Here is a 26,564-nt window from a genome sequence, read left to right as displayed (position 1 = left end):
ATATATATATATATATATATATATAAACTGATCAGCTGCACCTGCATGGCATCTGAGCACATGCTTCAATGAAAGATATAAGACTAAAAAAATCTGACCTATGCGTACAAAGGCCTTAACATATTTACACATGCTTAAACTTGAACAAGGACCTAAACAACTGTGCAAAATCCTCACCATTTCTTCTTTTTTTCTTAGTTTTTTTTAATAATTCTAAAATATTCTGTTGTTTATTTTTCTAAGTTTAAATAAAAAAAATCCCAGATTTTCAATGTGGCCTCAGACTTTTGAACCCCACTGTAGTTCTATAGGTAACTACTATCTGTTAAGTAAGTACTATCTGATAGATAGTAGACCAATAGAAAGGGTCTAGTGTTACTTAGATCTTAAATCTTGGTATATTTGCTTAATTAAAAATGAAGAATGTGTCCTTTTCCTGTGAATTTACCATTAAGAAGATATAAGGGTTTGTTCTTGCATCAAATAACCTTATTAATGGAAGGAGTAATGAATACCTGGATTCAAATGGAAATAGAGAGAATTTGGTCTCTAAGCTTCGTAGCTACTAACATTTCCTACAGGTGGTCCAATGCTGTTTATTTGTTTATTTGGTTTGTTTATTTGTTTTTTAAATGGGTCATGTGTACACACTTAAAACAGAGGTGCCAAAAGGGGTTCATTGAAATAGAAGAACCACTTCTGGTTCTCTATAGCGGTGGTTCTCAAACGAATCCTCAGGGACCCCCAGACATTTCACATATATTTTTTCTCCAACCCAACTCACAACACATTAGAATAGAATGAATGTGGCCTGGGGGTCCTAGGGTCCAAGAAGACCAGTTTGAGGACCACTGCTCTAAAGAACCTTTTGGTGAATGGTTATTTAAAGAACCATTTTGTACGATGAGGACCTTTTTAAAGGTTAACACATTTGCACACAATGAAAACTTTCCAGATAATGTAATATTAAGTTTTTCCCTAGAACTGTAAGTCCAAGCCATGAACTATTTAAGAACCATTTAAAGTGTATTATCAGCATGGACAGAGACAGAAGGAGTAAAAGTTCAACATATTTATACTAAATAAATTAAGTTAAAATACATTATCTGTTTGCTGGTCAGTCAGGTCATTACCATTATTGACTTTAGGGAATGCTTTAGGATGAGATTAGACATCCCACATTCTCTTGGGAGACTGCAGATTGTAATTGAAATTTAAATTAGGATGTGGTGATGACAGCCCTAAGCATACAGAATATTAATAATTATGATGACCCCTGACTGTCACTCGAGAAGGTTGAAGCAGAAAAGTGGCAGAGTAAAAAAGAAAATATTCATGCAAATATCAAATACATATGAGAATGTATGATCTAGGAAATATGATGAACTGAATGGCAGCAAAATGTGACTTCTGGGTGGAAAATGAAAAAAACAAAGCATAGATTATACTCTATAAGGAGTACATAAGTCTATAAGCCACTACCACACAATGCCCCATACAAGAGGCACTCCTAAAAATAATCATTTCAACTTCGTCATCCATGTTATAACAATTTTCATCCTATGTAAATAACAGTGATGAAATATTTGCATCATTGTAACAGTATTCTTGAAAGCTATTAGCATAGAGTGTCAAGTAGTGAAGGATAACAAGCTGCCGCTTAATCAGAAGACCAAACCGAGGCACTACTCTCTCTATCTGTTTTGATTAAAGCATGTAACAAATCGATAGGCTGTGAGGTGTCTCATATCCACTCTGAAATTGGAATCCATCTTGTTTATTCTGTGTTGGCCCTCTCCCCAGCCCTCTGGAGCAGTGCCTTTCTTCTCTGCATGAGAGCCTTGCTGGGGCACTACACTGTTTCACTCCCGTGATGAGTTATAATTAATTGGAGCTCCACTTGTGCTTGAGCAAGAACTGAGCCCTATGTAATCACACTTAACACGACATTTACCAGTAAGAATTTAGTCTGTTTGTACCATAGGGATGTTAAACATATGTTAGTAGACGCTCCCTCTGATAGAAAGGGATAGAAGCTGCCAGTGAAGGTCAGAGTAAATTACGTATTCCAGAGCAACGGCAACAGAGAAGGCTCAGTTCAGATCTCTTTCCCTTACCCCTTTTCTTCACAGTTCAGTGCAGCAGAACTGCTGAGGTAGAGATGTGAGCATGAGACAGTGGAGAGGGGAGGGAGAGGGGGAAAGCGAGAATAGAGTTTGGCTACATATTTTAAAAAACTCTAATTTCAGGCAAAGCTGTTGTGTGAATGTGGTAAAAGTGTGAGTGTTATAAAGGATTAGCTTGGCTGTTCAATCAGGAGAAACATTTAAAGACCCAGTGAACCTAAATCTTTGTTTTTCTAATTAGGTTAATCCTGTTTTTTTTTTAGGGTAAACAGTAAGTACTTACTAAGATACCCTTAGAATAATGTTGCTGTGACTAGTGAATGACCAGTATAATTTACCACATTTTCTCCTCTCAGTGTAAACTGGGCAGTCCTAATCTTGGGTAATTCTTCCATAATTACCAATCTTTACTAATCAAAAGTCTGACATCTCTTACCCCACCCACACAAAATAGTTTCAGTCAGAGAGAGACTTAGTGAGCTAAAGCCAACCAAGCATATAAGGATAATGTTTGTTTGTCCATTACTTCATTCATGTGTTGCTTCATCCATTTGTTTGTTCATCCATCCACCTGTCCATCTGTAAATGTGTTTGTCAGTGACCAGTTACCATCATATAAAAGATTTTCAGAAAGAATTATTTTAGATCTGTATGAGTGGCAAAGCAGGCTAGGCTAGCCATACACAAACAGTTCTCAAATAGCTCTAGACAGCAGTTTGTAAGCGTCTACACACACACATTTTCTAAGCCTCCTCTCCCTCAGGGTCAAGGGGGGTTGATAGGGGGTGGCGATGGTAGGGGGTGGTGCTGGAGCCTATCCCAGCAGTCATTGGGTGGAAGGCAGGATACACCCTGGACCAGTCCACACCAGTCCATCGCAGGGCAGACAGACAGACATACACATTCACACACACCTAGGGGCAATTTAGCATGTCCAATTGGCCTGACTGCACATCTTTGGATTGTGGGAGGAAAACAGAGAAAGAGGAGGAAACCCATGCAGACACAGGGAGAACATGCAAACTCCACACAGAAAGGACCCTGGGCACCTGGCCGGGGAATCGAACCAAGGCCCTTCTTGCTGTGAGGCGACAGTGTTACCCACCACGCCACCGTGCCAAGCTGCATTTAATAATATTTATATCTTACATTCTCATTCAAGCTCGCTGGAGGTTTAATATAACACTTAGGTTTAGTATTTCTGTTGCTTTTAACTTAGAAATATTACAGCTATAAACCAAGAAAGTGTAAGACAGTGATCCAGAGCACAAAAAAACTGCAAACTCAGTTATCTAATATCTCTTGTTAGACTGAGTACTGTTTAAAGTTTTCAATATCAATACCAGCAAATATTTCAATACTGATACCTTTTTTGTTACTTCACAAACCAGAAGCAGGTGTGGCTTAAAACAGAAATGTGACGTACTGGAAATTGGTATATTTACTATATTACTATTTAAAGGCAGTACTGAATTAAGTAATTTTTTGACACTCTGTAGTACTGAAATAATTTGGTCATTACAATAAAGATATTTAATGCCCAATCTGACTCTCCTATCTAAACTGTAGACTTAAATAGCCTATGAACTCTTAAATATGCTCCCTGACTACTAATATTTTCAAAAATACAGAAAATCTAAAGCTTTATGTTGTTCTGTTTGTTAGTTTGTTTGTTTCTTTGCTTTTCCAACACATATTTTCATGTGTCAATCTTTATGTCTCAACACTCTTAAATGTGTCAAAAAATATTGAAATAGGAGAACTACCTTTGGTTCTCCAAAAGAAACTGGATGTTTTGTAAAGAATTGATTTGTAAATGAGATGTGAGATAATGAAGAAACCAGTTTAGTTAAAGTTACCTCCACATGATATAAAAGTATTTGGAAAGTATTTGGAAAGTATCTATTCCAAGTAATTTTTGATGAACAACAGAAAGTTAGCTATCTGTTGACACCACTCCTCTATTTAAAGGATCATTGTCCAGAGTGCCAGTAAAACTGCATCGTATTTCACCATCCATATTCTATTTAGTCCCGAGTGCCAGTAGAACTGCATCGCATTTCACCACCCATATTCTATTTAGTTCCAGCTTCTTGTGTTACTTCTTGATGTTGCCAACACTTGGGATTGCCACATCTATCACTTCTCTTTCTCCATAGTGCACAAGTGGTATGAAAAAGTGTTCTTCACCTCATTGAGATGTCAGATTGTGTCAGATGGAGAAACAGGGGATCATGGAGATCTGTGATGCAATAAATCAGGGATTATTAACAAACATTCTGTTTTGGCTTCTGAAGCTGCGCTGAAAATTACACTGATTTCTGTCATCCTAAAAGGATATTAAGTGAAAAGAGGATAACCTCAGAAAGAGGATCAACAGATCAAATTCACCTCACCACCCAGCAAAGAATCTTTCACAAGTAGTTCCACTTACAACTAATTACGAGGATCTTTGATACTGGCTTTCTTCAAAACTCTGAACAAAGAGGCATAAATTGTGGCACTGAGACATACTGTGTGCATATATATACTTATATATTGTGTATTATATGCATATTATGTATGTATGTATGTATGTATTTTGTGCATAGTATAGGTTTCAAACCCACCCGTAGAGCAATTATTTACATTTACATTGTCTTTAATGCACACAAACACTTCAGATCCCACATTATATCAGTGCTTTGTATTATATATTTAGTCATATGCAAAAGTTTGGATGCCCCTGGTCAAATTATTGATTGTTAATTAACACATCACCTACAGGGAACACACTTCTGTGCATTTTAATCCACTTTTACTTGCTGAATTTAACATATCACAAAAAATAACAAAGCATATGTGGTTATAATGGTACATTTTAGATTTTTGGTTTATTCATTCCAACTCAACTAAAAAAAAATCCAGAAAGTTTGTTCCCTGAGAATGTGACTTATTTTCACTTACAAAACATGTAATTTGACCAGGATTGTTCAAACTATTGCATGACTGTAAATGTGTAAATCTGTATAATAATGGTGATGCCTCTCAGTTGTGGCACACTGTGTAAATGGTGTTGAAAGGATCCTCTGATGGTTGTTGTAATTCTTCTACAGATCCCAACAAAGATATCCAGAGACTACTGAAGCCCTCCAGCTCAGGAGAACTATCTAAAGAGCCTACCCATCATCCCCCAGGCGAGGAGGAGGGAGTTATCCTGGGACACACATCAGGGCTGCTGCATGTCTCTGAGAGAAGACGTGAGTGCAGGGGTAAAGCGGGTGTGGGAAGATGAGTCCTGTCATGTTGACTCAGTGTACATTTCAACTCAAGTAGACACACAAACCAAGCGAGCGACTCAGCAAAAAGCTGGTTAGGATAGAAACAGAGTTGCTGAGCAGCAGTGAGTGACTATAAGATTACTTTAGGATTTAAATAGAACATCATAAACACCTTTATGATTGTGCATCAGGAGACTTTCTGATTAATGATTAAACATGGCCTTGGACTAAACTGCACTATTTATGCTCCACTGAAAATTGCCTTAAAGGAATGGTTCACAGCTTTCCTTCATATCCTACAGTAAGTCAGCCATAGTTGATTAACCAATCTTTTTTTTGTGCTGGAGTTACAAGGCTAAGTAAAGAATTGACTTAGACATTGAATTAATATGACGTTTCTAATTTGTATTTCCTTTATTCTATGGCATTTTTGATGTATTGTATAGGAGTTGAGCATGTTGTTCCACAGAGGTGTTAAATACATGCTAGAGGGCACTCCCTCTGATAGAGAAACATAGAAGCTGCCAGTGGAAGTCATCATGACATGGAGTAATGACATCATACCCCACCAATTAGCATTGTGCAAGCTGCTTACGTAAGTCATCAAACACTTACCTCAAACTGCGTCACGTTAATAATGATAACAGGCTTGCTTGTATGTTTTCAGAGAGTGTATGACATTCTGCTATCTATAAAAATGTAGAAAAGTACAGATGAAATTCTGACTTAAAGGGGAATTCCACAGAGTTTTCCAAAATTGCTGCATGATTCAGTTGTTGAGATGTAAACAAAGTCATGGAGGTTTTTTGATGAAATGGTGCATTGTAGAGAAACGTATTGACTCCAAAGTTTGTTACAATGGTGGTGACAGGAACCAGGTATTTAATATTTAATATTTAATTTAACATTTAATATTTTTTGTAATTTACTATCCAATATAACCAATGAACTTCTACATTTGTCTTAAGTTTTTATATTTAATGTTGATTATTGGAAAATATAGGCTTCCATGAATGATATTTAGCCTTGGTGTGTTAGTGTGTGTTGTCCTGGTCTGAGTGGATCAGACACAGCAGCACTGCTGGAGTTCTTAAACACCTCACTATCACTGCTGGACTGAGAATAGTCCACCAACCAAAAATATCCATCCTGTGGGCAGCATCCTGTGACCACTAATGAAGGACTAGAGGATGACCAACACAAACTGTGCAGCAGCAGATTAGCCATCGTCTCTGACTTTACATGTACAAGGTGGACTGACAAAGTAGGAGAGTCTAATAGGTTGGACAGTGAGTGGACACAGTGTTCAAAAACCTCTGCAGCACTACTGTGTCTGATCCACTCATACCAGCACAACACACACTAACACACCACCACCACGTCAGTGTTACTGCAGTGATGAGAATGATCCACCACCCAAGTAGCACCTGCTCTGTGAGGGACCATGGGGGTCCTGACTACTGAAGAACAGGGTAAAAAGGGGCTAAAAAATTTGGCAGAGAAACAGATGGACTACAGTCTGTAATTGTAGAACAACATTGTACCTATATAGTAAGTGGAGCTGATAAAATGGACAATGAGTGTAGAAACAAGGAGGTGGTGATAATATGATGCCTGATCTCTGTACTCACATTCCGTGTGATGTAACATTTCACATCAAACAATTGTGAAGTACCTTTTTTACATATTAACAATTTAATTGCACACAATATTTATAAAATCAGTGTAAAATGACTGATGTTAATGTTTTAGCACAGTATTTCCATTACTTTCATTACTTGTTGCCTACATTACACTTTAATACACTTTGTAGCACTAGTGCAAAACTAAAGAAGCAAACTTAGAGTACCAAATGTATTTTGGCCGATTGTCTGCATTTCTGATATAGGTATTAATGTGAACATTTTGGAGGGACTGGGCAAATGAGCTGAACAGAAACGAAATGGAAGGTATCTGTACATAAACTTGGCTCTAAATACTGAACCCTTAAAATAAATTTTTATGTAGTACTTTGCAAAATGAAATCTCTATGTAAGCAAAAGACACAGTCAAGAAGATATAAAGTACACCCCATTCAAACTTGTTTTACCATATTAACAGATGAAGACATTGAATCTTCATTTAAAGTGTTGATAGATAAAGGTGATATGAGTTAACAGGTGACACTTATATAATTGAAATAAACAGTAATGTAATTTGTGAAAAAGTCAGACTCTGACGTATATCATTACTATTATGTGTCAAATTGAAATAAGGTGCACCCAGTCAAGTGATAATGACTACATCATGAACACCATTAGAAAATATCTTTGAGGAGTGTTATTTAAACCTCAGATATCTGGTCTGGTGTGTGTGTGTGTGTGTGTGTGTGTGTGTGTGTGTGTGTGTGTGTGTGTGTGTGTGTGTGTGTGTGTGTGTGTGTGTGTGTGTGTGTTTTTTTTTGCTAGTGAAGGGTGTGACATCATTATGCCTAGATCAAAATAGCTCTCTGAGGCCTTCAGAAAGAATGATGCTTATAATTCTGGGAAGGGTATCAATCATTCCACTGTCCAGAACATCATCTACAAGTAAAGAAGACTTAAAACCAGTGTCAACTTGTCTAGGCCAGACGTCCCAGCAAATGCATGCTGAAAGTAGACAGTAAGATGCTAAATTAATTCTCTAAGAACCCCAAAATATCATCACAGGATCTGCTGATAGCTCTTGCCACTATTGATGTAAAGTACATGGACCTACTGCTAAATAGATGCATACATGCACCTTCCTACATGCACCAAAATACATGCACCTACCGAAAAAGACTGCTCAAGTTTGACCTACATGAGAGGTGTGCCAGGATGAAGCTTTTGCTGTCTAAAAAGAATATCAGGGGCAAAACTAAAGGTTGCTATTGAAATTGCTATTGTGCTATGGACAAATGAGTCAAAGATTTGTTTAGCCACAGTACCAGAAGCCATGTTTGGCAAAAACCAAAGACAGAACGTCATCCCTGTAAAGCATGGTGGTGAAAATGCCTCAGGGTCTGGCCAACTATGGGTTTTTTTGTACTAGAGAGTGCTTAAGGAGAATGTGATACCATCTATTAAAACGTTGAAGCTGAAGAAATGGATTTTCCAAGAGGATAATGATCCCAAACATACAAGTAAATCCACTAAGGAATGGCTGAAAAGGAAGAAATTAAAGATTATGGAATGGCCTATTCAAAGCCCATCTGAATCCGACTGAAATGCTTTTGCGATATTTGAAATGGGCTGTATATGCAAGAAACCCCTCAAACATTGCACAGTTGTGAGAGTTCTGCAAGGAGGAGTGGGTAAAAACTTCTCCCAGTAGATGTCAGAAATGGGTAGAAAGTTTTGCCAAATTCAAATTTCCATTGTTTTTTTGTCTATAACATTACATAGCATTTATCTACACATACTGTTTAACTGAAGATCAAATACTCATATGGCCGCATATGTTATAAAAGAGAAAATGCAGTGGAATGTACTTACTTCACATGACTGTATGTTGTGCCATGAGACCAGCATTCCAGTAAGAAGCTGAAATGACATCAAAATTCTGCAGCTTAACTGGATGTAAGGTCTAATTTTCCATGTAGTCAACAAAGTTGACTTTTAATATTACTACAAAGTGTGACTAAACATGTACTGCCACATCAGAGTCTCATGTAAACAAGGTAGGAGAGAACGGGCTGGTTAGTAAACTCAAGTGGGATTAATCTGGAAAGGAGCAGGCTCCCAGGCCTCCTCCCTCCTCCACTGGGACAGGGAGACTGCCTCAAGGCATTACACAGTCCAGCCAAATTTGTACTCACTGTCCACTCTGACTAGCCTCCAGTGCCCAGGGCTAAAAGAAGCCATTGTGTGCCTACAGAAGAAGCACGCTCTGTCTCTCTGATACAGAGACCAAAGGAGCAGATCTCACAAGGCAGCCTTTATCTTTCAAGTCTAATAGCACACACTCAGAGAGAGAAGACCCCAAAGCCTCCACTGTCCTGCCTTACTCCAAACGGATCCGTACCAGCACCTGCCATGCACTGGTGTGAGAGAGACAGACAGCACAAAAGTAAAAGCCTGTCAACAAATAAAACCATTACCAATTATAGTACAAGTGTTGAATCAGTTCAGAATTGAAATTGCAAATTAGTTATAGCTGATCTTTGGGTGAATAGTTAAGAATGCATCAACAAGCACCAGGTCTGCTAGCAAGATTCAATAACAAAGGTGATACTCCTTTTTTTGTAGGATAGTGACAGACTTGTGTATGACCTCACAGTTCAGTTCTTGTCTGTAGCTGCTGATTCATTGGCCTCCTATTTCCCTTGCCTGATTATTGGCTGTCTGAGTGCCATTGCAGGGTTCTCCACTGTAATGATGCAGCCAGCTCCTAATCAGACAACAGAAGTGCAGCCAGACAGACTCAATTATTTCGAAGAAGAAAACAACTTTATTTCATGTTCTCCCAGCTCATTCTCTCTTCTTTGTCTTATCAATGTGAGATACCCAGAAGTTTCTTGTCTAACGTATCATCTGGAATGCATTAAGAGGCTTTGTCTTTGCCCATTTAACCTATTTAAAATCTTTCTCCAGATTAGCTGCGTACATTAGGCTCTATAGCTTGGTGGCTAAGCCAGGCATGTCTTAGTCATGTTTCAAATTAAATTAAAAACACAGTCACTCAGGCACCCCCCATTGTCCAAACACATCTGAAGTAGTACACTTTGTTTTCGAGGCAGCAGACATACTGGAATTCCTGGTGTTCTAACAATTTGCCCTACCTATTAGTGGGTCCTAACGAGCATGTGCACATCCCATTCTTAATGCATAGGGTTTAATATGATGTCAGCTCACCCTTTGTAGCTATAACAGCTTCAACTCTTCTGGGAATTCTTTCCACATGGTTTAGGAGTGTGTTTATGGGAATTTTTGACCATTCTTCCAGAAGGGCATTTGTGAGGTCAGACATGTTGGACGAGAAGGCTGACTCGCAGTCTCCGCTCAAATTGTGCAAAAAGGTGTTCTATCGGGTCGAGGTCAGGAATCTGTGCAGGCCAGTCAAGTTCTTTCACACTAAACCTGTTCATCCATGTCTTTATGGACCTTGCTTTGCACATTGGTGCATAGTTATGTTGGAACAGGAAGGGACCACCCCCAAACTGTTCCCACAAATTTGGGAGCATGAAATTGTCCAAAATCTCTTGGTCTGCTGAAACATTAAGAGTTCCTTTCACTGGAACAACTTTTCTCCTGAAAAACATCCCCACACCATCATCCCCCCTCCACCAAACTTTACACTTGGCACAATGCAGTCATACCGCTCTCCCGGCAACCGCCAAACCCAGACCTGTCCATCGGATTGCCAGACAGAGAAGTGTGATTTGTCACTCTAGAGAACACGTCTCCACTGCTCTAGAGTCCAGTGGAGGCACTGGATTTGTTGCACAGGTGGCATCCTATCACAGTACCATGCTGGAATTCACTGAGCTCCTGAGAGCAGCCCATTCTTTCACAAATGTTTGTAGAAGCAGTCTGCATGCCTAGATGCTTGGATTTATACACCTGTGGCCATGGAAGTGACTAGAACACCTGAATTCAAAGATTTGGATGGGTGAGTGAATACTTTTGGAAATATAGTGTAGCTTATTTTTTTACAGTGAATTCAATCTTACCTCAAGTCTGTTATTCAGACTCAGCATACTATTATATAACCTATCATAAAGTGCTTTAGGCTATCAAAATATCCTTCCTACAGTTTTATGTAGGGAACTACCTATTGATATGTGCTATGACATTTTGACAAGGTAGCACAATTTGTCACTGGTCTTTTTGGTGTGAGGCTTAACCCAACTTGGACACCAAAGTGATGAAGCCTGGCTGAGGAGCCACCTGACACAGTCAGCTGCATCATATGGAGTCAAAATCTCAAAATCAGAATCAGAACCACTTTATTTTGCCAAGAATGTTAGACATACAAGGAATTTGTGTAGACCAGAGCACATGGAGTGTTAACAAGTATTTACCTAAGGGACAAATCAAAAACAAATACAGTAAATAGATAAATATAATAAAGAAAATGAAAGAATAATGAGATAAATATAATAAAGAAAATGAAAGAATAATGAAGTGCAAATGTGAAATGAGATGTGTGCACATCTGTACATATGCATTTGTAAAGATTAATAATTGTCTTCTTTTTTGAGCTACAAGCTGAGCTGGATCAGCTGGTAGTGATAGCATGATTGACTGTAATATTTTCCTAACTGCAGTAGTGTCTGACAGTCGGAGGTATGAGTATATGGGATGCAAAAATGAGACAAATGACTTGACAAGTCTGATGAAGCTAAATCTGGCCTCTTAGTCAAATTTCCTATTCCACCTTAAATGGTGCAGCATCTGCATTCAGGTGCCTGTATAGGTGGCAGAGTGTAACTGCTGCTTCATTTAAGGTGTAACAGAAAATTTGAACAAAAAGCCGGCAAATGAAAGGGCAACTTCAGCTTTGTATAAAATCTGATGTGATTGAGCATTTATAGGTTTTTGGTAGAAAGCTATATTGCAATAGGTTTATCTATATACACACATACATTTTCTAGGCTGCTTATCCGTCTGAGTGGTGGGGGGAGCTGGAGCCTATCCCACCAGTCATCGGGTGGAGGGCAGGATACACCCTGGACAGGTCACCAGTCCATCGTAGGAGGTTCATTTATATATTGTTTAGTTTTATTTTTACTATTTACTAAAATTGTAAAATATTTCAGGCTTACATGGTTCTTTAAATGGTTCTTGGAATACATCATGGGATTGAAAGTATCTCTCACACACACACACACACACACACACGCACACACACGCACACACACACACACACACACACACACACACACACACACACACACACACACACACACACACACACACACACTGTAAGATACACAGAATACCGAAACATGAAGTATATTCCTATTTATGGTTCAGTGGTTCAGGTTGCACAAAACAGTGTTTGTGACACAAAGACAATAATAAAATCTACAAATTCTTCAAAATAGATCATGTTTTTTACATATCAAAATAAATGTCATGACAATATTGAAGAATTATATTGTTAAAAGAGAAAAATAGAGTCAGAATACAGCTTCTTTTTTCTCTCTGCATTAAAATTTTAAAGAGCTTATCCCTGCTTGAAGCAGACTAGGACAAGAGGCTGAAATCACAAAGCATAATGTTGTACAAAAGCACCTGAAATGGCAGCACTGTTCCCAGACATGAGTCAGACAGCTGTTTTGGTGTTACAGAGGAGGAAACAGCCAGACAGCACAGAAAAACATCAAACAACTGACCGTAAGAGGAAAATACATTCTTAGAACAAAGACCTGCAGGGATGGTGCATGTAAACAGATGAACAGATAAGTGTGTATGTTCAATCAACACTATTTTGTCTTTCAGTTTATTTTGGTTTATCATTTTATTGACATACTATATCAGAGGTCACTAATAGGCGTACCTCCACACCTCCAAATTTCAATCTTTTGAATGACGTTGGTGGCATTATCCCAATTACTAATTTAGTCTCATCAGCATATGAAACATGGATCCACATCTCAGATGTCCACTTTTGATGAGTTAGTGCAGATATTCTTCTTCTTTTCTTTATGCTTTTCTCAGTAATGGCTTCTTGACAACCACACATCCTTTCAGACTCATAGCATTATCCAATGCGAGGATTGACAGAAACTCCTGTGGATTTTGTCAGCTCTAAAGCAAGAGTGGAGCTTGATTTTCTTGAAGATGAAAGTGCTGTTCATCTGATGTTGACAGTTTGAGTGCTCTACTAGGTCTTGCACAGTTGAAAGACTAATTTATTTCTACATCTTCTAATAATTTTGCACACTTTTTTAATTTTCCTTTGACTTTCTAATACCGTATGCAAGTGGATTATGTTATATCTTCTCAGAAATATTGCCTGGAAAATGAATAACTTGTATTTGATGGCAGATTTGATTGATAATTAAGTAAATGAAAGGTAGTCTCTTATTTTATTGTATTACTGTATTTTATTGCTGTAATGTGAAAATGACATACACAGTTGGATCAAGTTAATTCAAAGCACCTGTTCAGGTTCACAAAGAGCATGTGAGCACTGTACACTCACATCCAAACAAAACACACTCTGTTGTTCTGCTTTCTCTCGTAATTTGTTTAGATGAGAGCAGCCTCCGTTCTCCATCTCCCACAGACCTTGCTGGGAGGTAAAATGTGTTACTGATCAATTATTCAAGCAGAGGCAGGGATGGGTGCGGAGGAGAGGACGGGTAGAGAACGTTTTGGGGTGAGGGGGTACTGGGAAATAAAATAAGCAATGGGGGATGAGAGAAAGCGGCACAATCTGTTTCAAACGTGGAGAATGAGAACTTCTACTCTCCTTAAATCCAATTCTTCTTAAATCTAATTCACTAGCTGGATTACTTTCTTTTTCTTCTTTCTTGTCTCGCTTTTTCTTGATCTTTTTCTCTTCCCTCCCTTCCACCCCCTCCCTCTAAGGGGGGCTCAGTGAGAGACAGCCGTGGGCGAGCATCTCTTGGGAGATCTCCTGGGAGTGTTGCGCTCTCTTTCTCTCTCTCTCTCTCTCGCACACACACCCACACACACAGACACACAGACACACAGACACACACACACACACACACACACACACACACACACACACACATACACACACAAAAGAGGTATAACCCAATTTAAGGAGCATCATCCCACCCTAAGAATTCCCTGTTCCTTATGTCTTATAAATATGTAAAATTATTGCTGATAGAATGTCAAAGCCAAAGTACAAAGTCTTTGAGTACAGGCTTTGTGCTTCCTGTAGGGCATTCGATGTGCAACAAATACCCAATCTTGTTTTACAACATGGATGATAGAAGAACTGCTGTTTTAGCTTAATTTGGCCATAGGGAAGCATTTTGTAAAAGAACGCTATTTGATTTTTCAACCTAATCTCAACCTAAATACAGTTAATTACCACAGACAATAATTTCCCTGTACTTAGAAAAGAAAATTTGTTTATAGTTCATAATTGAAGCCAATGACAAATTGCTTCGGGATCTGCCTGTTGATTTCTATTGCAAATGTATTTGCTGGGTTAGTCAGTGGGTTTTCAGCTCTTTACCAAGCACAACAGAATGCCACATATAGAGATTAGGCTGAAAACTGATAAAGTGTTCCTTTAAAGAGCGCATATCATGGATTTGTTCCTAGGTAAGGACAAAATCTACACACACTCAAGACCACATTTTAGATCTGTCCAGTCATACTGAAGTAACATGGAGTGTTTTAGCCCAGACTGCTTTCTTAATGAAATAAAATACAAAAGGGCAGCAAATCAGAACAGAGATTGTTTACATTTATAAGTCTTAAATTTCTAGTACCATAAACTTTAGTTTTTTTCTTTTAAACACTGCATTTACTGTGTAGTGCTTCAGCTCTGTCGTTCAGAAGTCTTTTCTAAAATGAAAGGCTGTGTCAAGCCAGGTTTTTAGTAGAGGTTTACTTTTGTACATTTCAGTGTTATAAATTATAATGAGACTCAAGGCTCAGCTTGCACTCACACCCCAGAAACTCAAACTCAGACTCACACTCCAGAGGCACAAGACATGTGAATGTCTCTGCCTCTGCATATTGTAGAGGTTCTACACCATTTAAAGGTTTCATACCACAAGCTATTTAAAAATTTTTTTTTTGACCGTAGACCAGGCTGGAGGCAGATCTGCATCTCAGTGAATGACTTATTTACTAGTTCAGATTTATAATCATTATCACGGCTTGTTTCTGAGACTCCTAATCAAACGGGTTTACCTTCATTAAGTCAGGCCGTTCACCATGAGCGAGTGTGACAGGGTGGAGGTTGTAAGCTTCCAGCTGTTCAGTTGGAGGAATGAAAATGTGCATGAAAGCATTTGACTCCTCTTCCATTTCTGATCCACACTGTGAGGGATGAAGACTCATTAACAGACTTCAAACGGTTTAGACCCTGCCGCCTGTCTCCTTCTCTATCTGTCTGCCTGTCTAACCTCGTTACCCACGCATAGCTGAAAGTGTACGGCTTTAAGACAGGCAGGAGAAGCTACTTATATGGCTTCAAAGCATGCATTATGCAGAAAGGAAAGCACCTACTGTGTTATATGACAGCAGGAAGGACAATGACTAGAAAACACCCTTCATATTCCAGCAGCCTACCTTTTGAAGCTTGAAAGAGTCATCAGGAACATCAAGGCATTAGTGTAATGGGCCACTGTACATCAATAAAAACTCACTGGTCTGTAAATGTTATTTTATGAAGTTGATCTACTTTCATTGCTTTTTTCAGGTGACAGAAATGTCTTTTGATGTCATTACTTACAGAGGAATCACTGTAAATGATGTTTTGATTTAACCATACCAAGGATGTCTCACATATTATGTGAGCTTGGTTTGCTTGTTTGTCATAAATAATAGTATTAAATATATCTATATGTTTTTGAATTTTTTTTGTATGTTGCAGCATTACTTCTGTTTTATGGATTCACCTCATTTTGGTTGGAGGGTCATTGTTTTTTAATCAATGCTACTGCTATATTTAACAGAGGCATGCTGAGAGAGAGCAGTTGCACCTTCAGAACAGTAACAAATGAGCTCGGAAATAAAGGCCACCACCCAGCCTGTGGCTACAACAGCCTGAAGAGAAGAGCTTTATTAACACAGCAGAAATATCATGTCTCTTAGAGGATATGACAGGTGAACACTGTGCAGTGCATAGCATTCCTTAAAGAACTAGGTATTATACAATGAAAAATTGTGCACTGAATTTACTTCCAATACGTGATTCCAGTCACATCCATGTAAATAAAATATATATCAACACACCTTTGTTTTTTGGTTTACTTATTTTGGCAGTAATTTGACAGTGAAGGGCAGTAATAGGGAATTTCTCCTCCTTTGCTGCAGTAACAGCCTTTCCTTATCTGTGAAGCCTGTACACCAGATGTTGGAACAGTGCTGTGAGTATTTGATTGCTTTCAGCTGTAGGATCAAAAGTGAGGTATTGGATGATTAGTTCTGTATGACAAACAGCACTCTAGCTCATCCCAAAAGTATTGGATGGAACTTCCTTCACTCTAAAATGCAGTTCTACTGCTCCCCAGCCCAGTGCTGGGGGTCTTACACCTTCAGACAAGGCATTGAGTATGTGTGGCTGCTCCACAGCATCCTGTTCTATGGGCAGTGTGTTTCTATAGAGAGCAAGCACAACTGGATGCCAATTTCAGCAATGATATTATAATATTCTATCATAATAATAATGTCATGATATAATGACAAATAATGCTGCATGTTTCTAGCACAATTCTTAAAACAAGAAGAAAATCTGTTAAATAATATTACTATAATAATATTATTTTTACTAGTAAAAATGTCTAAAGTTAAATAGTCCAATAACAAGCTTACAGCAATCTCAACATGTGAAATGTTAGATATATCTATTGAATTTAAGATAATGTCACATACCAAGATAGCATTGCTTGCAGTGTACATTTCTTTTTTTTTTTTTACAAAAAGATCAAACATAAAGAAGGATGAAAAGGCACAGACACAGGGTTATTCATGTAACAGTCATAAATACTAGATGACCCAGGAGTGGAGGGACTGAGGCTGTTTGGAGCTTGAAAGTGAGATGTGTCCCAAAAGCCTCTGTTACTGTCGAGCTCTGCTGAGGAATAAGTTTGACATGACAGAAGGAGACTGGCCAAGAGAAGAGGGACAGAATGAGAGACAGGAGGACCAAGAGGAAGACCTGGACATGAATGGGACACTGAAAGTGTAGGTGCTTCAAAAACGAAGCAGTTAACACATTCCCTGCTTAATAAACTATTTAGCAAAACAAATGTTTCCTCACAGAGCCAGCACCCTGAGTGTTTGCTTCTCATAAAATATTGCTAAACACAACTGAAATGGAATGATGTTTTCTCCTGATTAACTGCCAACAGAGATCTAACTGGTCCGCGCTGCTCTTAAAGCCTGCATTCTGATCATGCTTATCCGTGCTGGTTTAGATTTAGGACCTCCGACATCCCGAACAGGTCTTTTACCTGTCTGTCAGAGGAGGAGCAACAACTACTTGAATACGCATTTTAGTTTAATCCAGTTTAAGCGCTTTCTACAACATTGTCATTAAGGAGAAAACTGAGAGGAGCCAAGAGAACTCATCCTTTACTGGGCTGCACTGGATAGTGTAGCCATGATACAAGTAATATATGTTTACAAATTAGATTAAAAGGATGCACTCGGACCACACAGAGCAAAGGTCTGTGAGATAAGCCAGTAACCACTGTAAAAATTTTTATTAAATTAAATTTTTTAAGTTAATTTTGAAGCCTACTGTTCACTCTTTGGTCCATAAGCTCCATATATATGAACTAAACTACAAAAACAATCCATTTCAAATGAACTATTTTTGTAACATTATGAAATCCACCACATTTAATAATATACCTCTACTGAGCAGTTTAGCCCTGTCCATTCATGCTGAAGTTATACAGAGCTAAATGTATTTGTAGAACATAAAGAAACAGCTTAATTGTTGAGCAATTACAAATCATGACAGACATCTGCGAATATATTTGTTGAGGTGGGAAATACTCTGAGACAAAAGAATTTCAGACTGAAGAAGAAGTGAGTGTATGTCCAAATTTGTTGAAAGAACTGTTTATCTTTTCAAACATCTGATTCAGAACTGATTTAGTAAGAACAGGTATGCTAGTACTAAGCATTCTATTGCTGTATTGTTACAGAGCCCCTGAGTAGTGTGTCTTCCCTGGAGGTGCACTTCGACTTGTTAGACCTGACAGAGCTCACAGACATGTCTGACCAGGAGCTGGCTGAGGTTTTTGCTGATTCTGATGAAGAGAACTGCAACGAGTCACCTGCAAGTGAGTCTGACATTCACATCACACTGTTAGCACATCCTGTACTGTACACAGTTTTTGTTTGTGGGTTATAATAACAGATGTTTAGCTGGACAGTCCAGTCTGTCTTATCATTGCTACCTATGGACTGTAATTTCGTTTACTCCTCAAACATATTATCCAAAAGGAAAACTCAGACAGCAAAGCTGGATTCATATTTGGCAAAGTGAATAAGAATACTCATGTGATTAGAACACCAGACTGACATAGCATGTCTTTCAGGATCAGAGTCATTATAGATGGGTGGCTGCACACTCTAACTTTATTAGGTAGACATTCATAATCCAAGATCCTTCTGGATGCTGGATGAGCATTGATTTAGATGCAATGCATAATCCTAACCTCTGTATGACACTGTATGTCACCATCCTTGGATGTAAGAAGCAGCAAGGTGTGTGGGCATTTGAGCCAGCACTTTTCATACTAATTCTCCAGCACTTTTTGATTGAATTCATCTTGACTTTATTTGAAAATATCCACCCAAAACTCACGGACCACTGATCTGTAGGTATGATCAGACAGGTAGTCAAACTCAGCAGCAGAGCCAATAAGAACATTCCCACATCAGCTGGGTACATAGTGTACATTTGCCAAAAAGTGAAAGTTTCTGTGACTTTGTGCTTAATGAGAGAACTTGTTGTAGCTCAGTAATCCGGTCAGCATATTTTTTTTTACTGTGTTTTTATATTTATCACATGCATAGTTTGTTAGTTGTATTGTGAACAGCCTAACCATTTCTGTCCATTCAAATCACACTAGCTACTAATATCCTTGAGAGCCTATAATGCATTAATATATTAAGCTGCAGCGTCTAGAAATATTATAAAACCCAGTGTTAGAAGCATATTTATACCACCATTAGCTTGATGGTAACTTCGCAAATCCCACTGGCACAGTAGCATAGTTATTTTTTGTTTTGTTTATCAATAATACCACCATTAGCAGGTCTACTTACATAGTAAATAAATAATGTTTTCTAAGGTAAACATTTATGTAAATTTGCATGGCTGGTACATGGCCATGATTATGTGGCAAACATAAAAGTTTTTAAAGGACTGGAATATATAATGTAGCTGTTTTAGTATGTTGTCAGTCTGGACTCCTACACAACTCTCTGTAAAGGTTGCACTACTTTATAATAGGAGTTCGCAACTCCAGTCCATCTTCAACAGGCCTTTAGGATAATTATACACAAAGTGGGCATTCTTCTACTTCACATTCTTTCTTTTCTCTCCCCGTTTTGATATTCACTCAATTGATGAAAGAAGTGAAAGACAGGAGATGCCTTTTCACTAAAGCTTAACCCAAAGCATTCTCAAAACATACAGTATGTCTGAGCATCAGCCTTGTAATTGGGAGATCACAAGTTTGATCTCTGGTGATGCCACAGCCTCTTTAAGTGAGTAGGGTGCCCCCTGCCATCACTCAGTACAATGCTAGCCAGCGCAGGCCTCTGTTACCTGACATAACAGAATTAGCAGTTCACATGTTTCAGAGGAAGCAAAAGAAGTAGAATTGGGTGATAAAGAGGCACCTAACAAATGGTTTGAATTAACAGTGACGAAATTGGGGAGACACCTGCACAGAAATAAACATACAGTACAACGGCATTATTTAAAAGTTAGTTATTCCATGGTTCCTTGGATGTTTGGTGTATAGGTTGACCAAACAAAGACAATGCTTCCCTATGCCTAGTCCCTTATTCACATACATGCATTATACTAACTTCTCTTCTGAACCAAGACTGGTTGTGTGCTGGGGTTGTCTGCAAGGTTCTTTTGCTCTGCATAATAGCTTCTATATACTCATCCAGAGCAGCTTCTGCTTCTCTACCAGAATCGCTACCTCTCCTCTGCCACTTTGTCACCATCTATCATTCCTTTGCCTCCTGTCCTTTTAAATGAGTGCTTTCACCACAGAACAATCATAAGTTGACCTGTAATCAGATGAAACACTGCTCTACATTTCTGCTACTTAATATTCTACTCTTGAACAGAATAGCAAAGATCAGCAATTCTGCATCAGCCAAAGGTTAATGAGATTAAACCAAAACAATGCCTTTTACTACAACTGCCAGCTACTCAAGTATTTAATTATCTATTCAAGATCAGCAGTGGGAGTACATGCTGTATTTTTCAGCATTTTAATTTTATTGATTGCTGTGGTATATTTTATCAATAATATTTCTTCAAATTATCTCCAGTTGTTGGTTACATTGTACTTCATAAAAGTAATCCTATGAAAAGGGTACAATCATGATTCGTATTTGTCATAACAGCACTTTGTCTTTAGAGTCAATTTTGTAATCCAAATTTATCAGAAAATCATTCATAGAGTTAAACTTTAGAAAAGCTAATCATGTAACAGAGAACAAAAGAAATGGTCATTCTAACTCATTCATCAGTACTCATATTTGTTTAATATGGAAAAAAATTATTCTCAATTTTACATCACAATCATTCTTAATTCTGCTTGCAATTGGACATATCAAACTTCATTCTTTCGAGTTCCCAACCTTAATTTGCTGAAAAGATACATATTGTAATGGTTCTAAAATCCAAATATGTACACAAATAAATTATATATAATATAATACACAAACTTATTACACTTGACAAAATAGAAGCTGAGTGAAAATGAGAAGCATTAATTGTTTACTTTTCAAACACAAGAACTGAGCCCTGTTTTCAGCACATTGTTACATGTCATATTGGCGCCAGGACTCTGAGATATATTCCTAAGAGCTAAAAAAGGCAAATGTCTACCATGTCACTGAACAAAGTCACTCTGGATGCCTGAGGGAGAATGTAGGCACATGCTTTTTCTTTTCACAGGCAGTATTGAATAGCATATAAACAGCACAGAGAATAGCTATTTGCCCAGTACAGTATGTGAATGTATGTGAGAATATGCGGACAGCTGTTTGTCCGTCACTCTAGCAGTACTTTGTATGCGTTTAAGCATATGTTAGTGTCACATACTGACACCCCGACTGCCTCTGGCTTCCGATGAAGTGTCACATCACCACCCCTTTAATTGCCCCTTACCCTTTTCTTTTAAGAGACCTACTGTTACAGGAAAAAAAACATTACTCCATAGCTTGTGCAGTGCCATATATAACTCTAAAAACTTGATTACAACATTGACATTGCTGAGTAATATTGGACATGTTTGGCTTTTAACAGTGGTGATGAATTAGGTCCCCTGGCTCCCATGAACAGAACTGGCTCTTACTGCACACTGGCATGCTAAATGGTCATAAAAAGCACAGCTGCTGTTCGCAACTGCACAGTAAATCTAACACTCACAAAAAGGTAGAGGTGTAAAGCCTGCCTTTCATGCTTCTGATAGTGAATTTATTCTGCCGTGAAATCTGCAGTAGTAGAGCAACCGGCATTATTCCCCACCACTGGTGCCTAGTGGGAGTGGCTGTGGGGGTTGTTGGCTGCAGGGGGTAATAGCAGCAGTGGAGGGGCTAATACTAGGAAAAAAAGACAGTCAGGCAGACACATTACAGTACTGCTTGAGAAGGGGTTTTTAACCTCACCTAATTATATACTGTACTTACCCTCAGCGCACATAAGCTTTATAACGCCAATACGCCTCATTCACCAACCGTTCTTGAGGACAAATATCTTCTTAAAACCCACTTATGCAGTTTTCATAAAGATTCTGACATTTGCAAATGTTTTCTTATTTGGGATTTGTTCTTAGAAAAGAACAGAAACCATGTACAATTAAGAACAGAACTTTTAAGAGAAAAGTTATAAAGATATTGGTGAATGAGGTCCATTCCTATACATTACAAAAATGTCCTTACATTAAAGTACAATGACAATAAAAGCATTTCTTCCTTTTTCCTATAAACTAACCAGTTAGAAAATGACAAGTAGTTTTGTCATTTCCCTTGTAATTGCCCTCTACATTATGTGAAATACTGTGGTAAAACACTGTTTTAAAATTTACATTAGCAGATATTAACATTTTTTCCTCCTCCTATAATATACGTCCAGAGACAGAATACACTACAGTTCAAAAGTTTGGAATCACTTGCAATTTTTTATATTATATACACTATAGTATGTTGTACACTGTAGATTTAAATATTACACTTAATTAAATATTACATTTAATTAAACGGTTTTGATTATAATACCATATTTCAAGAATTCTGTAGACAAGTTATTAGGTAATAAATAATATATTGTAATTATCTATTTACCTTGCATTTTTGTCAAAATTTTTTTTTATTAATTTTATTACTTAACTCAGTTCTTGATGTTATACAGATTGTTCTGTTATTCTAGAATCTGAAGACTGAAGACTGATCATTTGTTTGTCATTCTCGAGATATCTAACAGAATGAGTATACTACAACCCCAATTCCAATGAAGTTGGGACATTGTATAAAACAAATAAAAAACAGAATACGATGATTTGCAAATCCTTTTCAACCTATATTTAATTGAATACACTACAAAGACAATATATTTAATGTTCAAATGGATAAACTTTATTGTTTTTTGCAAATATTCACTCATGTTGAATTTGATGCCTGCAACACATTTCAAAGAAGTTGGGACAGGGGCAACAAAAGACTGGGAAAGTTGAGGAATGCTCAAAAAACACCTCTTTGGAACATTCCACAAGTGAACAGGTTAATTAGAAACAGGTGAGTGTCATGATTGGGTATAAAGGGAGCATCCCTGAAAGCCTCAGTCATTCACAAGCAAGGATGGGGCGAGGTTCACCACTTTGTGAAAAACTGCGTGAGCAAATAGTCCAACAGTTTAAGAACAACGTTTCTCAATATGCAATTGCAAGGAATTTAGGGGTTTCATCATCTACAATCCATAATATAATCAAAAGATTCTGAGAATCTGGAGAAATCTCTGCAAGTAAGCGGCAAGGCAGAAAACCAATATTGAATGATCGTTACCTTTGATCCCTCAGACGGCACTGCATTAAAAACTGACATCATTCTGTAACGGATATTCCCACATGGGCTCAGGAACACTTCAGAAAACCATTGCCAGTGAACACAGTTCGTCGCTCCATCTACAAGTGCAAGTTAAAACTCTGCCATGCAAAGCAAAAGCCATATATCAACAACACCCAGAAATGTCGCCGGCTTCTCTGGGCCCGAGCTCATCTGAGATGGACTGACGCAAAGTGGAAAAGTGTCCTGTGGTCTGACGAGTCCACATTTCAAATTGTTTTTGGAAATCATGGACATCGTGTCCTCCGGGCCAAAGAGGAAAAGGACTGTCCGGATTGTTATCTGCTCAAAGTTCAAAAGCCAGCATCTCTGATGGTATGGGGGTGTGTTAGTGCCCATGGCATGGGTAACCTGCACATCTGTGAAGGCATCATTAATGCTGAAAGGTACATACAGGTTTTGGAGCAACATATGCTGCCATCCAAGCAATATCTTTTTCAGGGACGTCCCTGCTTATTTCAGCAAGACAATGCCAAGCCACATTCTGCATGTGTTACAACAGCGTGGCTTCGTAGTAAAAGAGTGCGGGTACTAGAGTGGCCTGCCTGCAGTCCAGACCTGTCTCCCATTGAAAATGTGTGGCGCATTATGAAGCACAAAATACTACAACGAAGACCGCAGACTGTTGAGCAACTGAAGTTGTACATCAAGCAAAAATGGGAAAGAATTCCACCTACAAAGCTTCAACAATTAGTGTCCTCAGTTCCCAAATGCTTACTCATTGTTGTTAAAAGGAAAGGTGATGTAACACAGTGGTAAACATGCCCCTGTCCCAACTTCTTTGGAATGTGTTGCAGGCATCAAATTCAAAATGAGTGAATATTTGCAAAAAACAATGAGGTTTATCTTTTTAAACATTAAATATCTGGTCTTTGTAGTGTATGCAATTGAATATAGGTTGAAAAGGAATTGCAAACCATCGTATTGTTTTTATTTATGTTTTACACAATGTCCTAACTTCATTAGAATTGGGGTTGTATAATAATTTTATACATGAATCAGCAATCATATTCACAATATGTAATTGAAAATATTGATTACAAACATTTGAACATATATTCAACAACATTTTCATATAGCGTCATATTCATTTTGAAAACCCTGAAATGACAGTCATCATTAGATGGTAGCATCACTCTTGCTACCATTTTGCAGTAATCTTTGAGCTACAATATTTACTGAGCCCTAATAAGTAGCTTATTGCAGAGCAGCTTAGTTATAGAGCAGCATTAGCCTGCTGCACTCTGCACACTCTCTGAATCTGTCTCTCTGCTCGGTGAGTTATGGTCACCATTAGCCATCTGTGGGTACTGGCGCTATCTCCAGGCCTCTCCATTCACCTTTATGCACAAACTCCAGTCCCTTCCCTCCAGACTAAACAAAGAGCTCTGCACTAATATAGCGTGTTTCCTCACATCAGGAGAGGCCAGATGCATCTCTAATGAGGCAGTTAAAATGTGCGTGCTCCTGACTGCACATGCAGGTGCAGGAGCAGAAGTAAAGAAGAAGGAGGAGGAGGCAGGAAGAGGAAGATAAACACAGCCTACACACTATTTCAGATGATTTTCTGGACCAATGACAGCATGGCTAGTCAATGTCTGGTCTGTTGTGATGGTTAAGCCATGTTTTCTGTGGAAATTGATCCTATTATGGAAATCTGAATTTCCCTTGTTTTTGTCTAAATATCATCATCATCATCATCATCGTTAACCGCTTAGTCCAGATAGGGTAGCGGTAGCAGTTAAGAGAGCAGTGAAACTTCCTCCAGCTCATTCCCAGGGACCCTAAGTCATTCCCAGGCCAACTTGGATATATAATCCCTCCAGCAGGTCCTACTACGACCCCAGGGCCTTATCCCGGTAGGCTGTGCCTGGTACACCCCCACCAGGAGGCATCCGAATCAGATGCCCGAACCACCTCAGCTGGCTCCTCTCAATGCAGAGGAGTAGCGGCTCTACTCTGAGCTCCTCCCGGATGGCTGAGTTCCTCACCCTATCAAATAGAGTGTAGCCCGCCACCCTGCGAAAAAAGCTCATTTCCGCTGCTTGTATTCGTGATCTCATTCTTTCTGTCATTATCCACAGCTCATGACCATAGGTGAGGGTCAGGATGTAGACCAACTGGTAAACAGAGAGCTTTGCCTTATGGCTCAGCTCCCTCTTCACCACTACAGTCCAGACCGCATTACTGCTGCCGCCTGTCCCAGTCTGCGGCCGATCTCACGAGCCCTCTTCCCATCACTTGTAAACAAGACCCCAAGATACTTAAACTCCTCCACCTGGGGCAAGTCCTTTCCCCTTACCTGGAGTTGGCATGCCATCCTTTCACGGGCTAAGACCATGGACTAAGATTTGGAGGTGCTGATCCGCATACCAACCGCTCCAGTGAGCACTGGAGGCAACCATGTGATTCAGCCAAAAGAACAACAACATCTGCAAACAGCAGAGATGCCACCCTCTGGGCTCCACACATAATGCCCTCCTGACCTTGGCTATGCCTTAACAGTCTGTCCATGAATATCATGAACAGGAGTAAAGACAGGGCACAACCCTGCCGGAGCCCAACACTAATGCGGGTCCGACTTAATGCTGAGTATACAAACACAACTCTCACTCTGGGAGTACAGAGATCGAATCACCTGAAGTAGTGGCCCCGGTACCCCATACTCCCAGAGGACCTCCCACAAGATATCTCAGGGAACCCGGTCATAAGCCTTCTCCAAATCCACAAAACACATGTAGTCTGGGTTGGCATGCCATCCTTTCATGGGCTAAGACCATGGACTAAGATTTGGAGGTGCTGATCCGCATACCAACCGCTCCAGTGAGCACTGGAGGCAACCATGTGATTCAGCCAAAAGAACAACAACATCTGCAAACAGCAGAGATGCCACCCTCTGGGCTCCACACATAATGCCCTCCTGACCTTGGCTATGCCTTAACAGCCTGTCCATGAATATCATGAACAGGAGTAAAGAGAGGGCACAACCCTGCCGGAGCCCAACACTAATGCGGGTCCGACTTAATGCTGAGTATACAAACACAACTCTCACTCTGGGAGTACAGAGATCGAATCACCTGAAGTAGTGGCCCCAGTACCCCATACTCCCAGAGGACCTCCCACAAGATATCTCAGGGAACCCGGTCATAAGCCATCTCCAAATCCACAAAACACATGTAGACTGG

General features: G+C 39.0%; 1 protein-coding gene across 1 annotated transcript in view; it reads left to right on the top strand.

The window, feature by feature from the left end:
- LOC108434966 (dysbindin domain-containing protein 1) overlaps positions 1-26,564 on the top strand; it is a 39,662-nt gene that overhangs the window by 2,023 nt on the left and 11,075 nt on the right. The window contains exons 2-3 of the mRNA XM_017710486.2: positions 5,222-5,365; positions 18,207-18,344. Coding sequence (XP_017565975.1) covers positions 5,222-5,365; positions 18,207-18,344 — 282 coding nt within the window. The remainder of the gene's footprint in view (positions 1-5,221; positions 5,366-18,206; positions 18,345-26,564) is intronic.

Source organism: Pygocentrus nattereri, chromosome 7, assembly GCF_015220715.1.
Source record: "Pygocentrus nattereri isolate fPygNat1 chromosome 7, fPygNat1.pri, whole genome shotgun sequence".
Lineage (NCBI taxonomy): Eukaryota > Metazoa > Chordata > Actinopteri > Characiformes > Serrasalmidae > Pygocentrus > Pygocentrus nattereri.
Note: the sequence above shows the minus strand (reverse complement) of the source record. Positions and strands in the feature narration are given on the sequence as shown.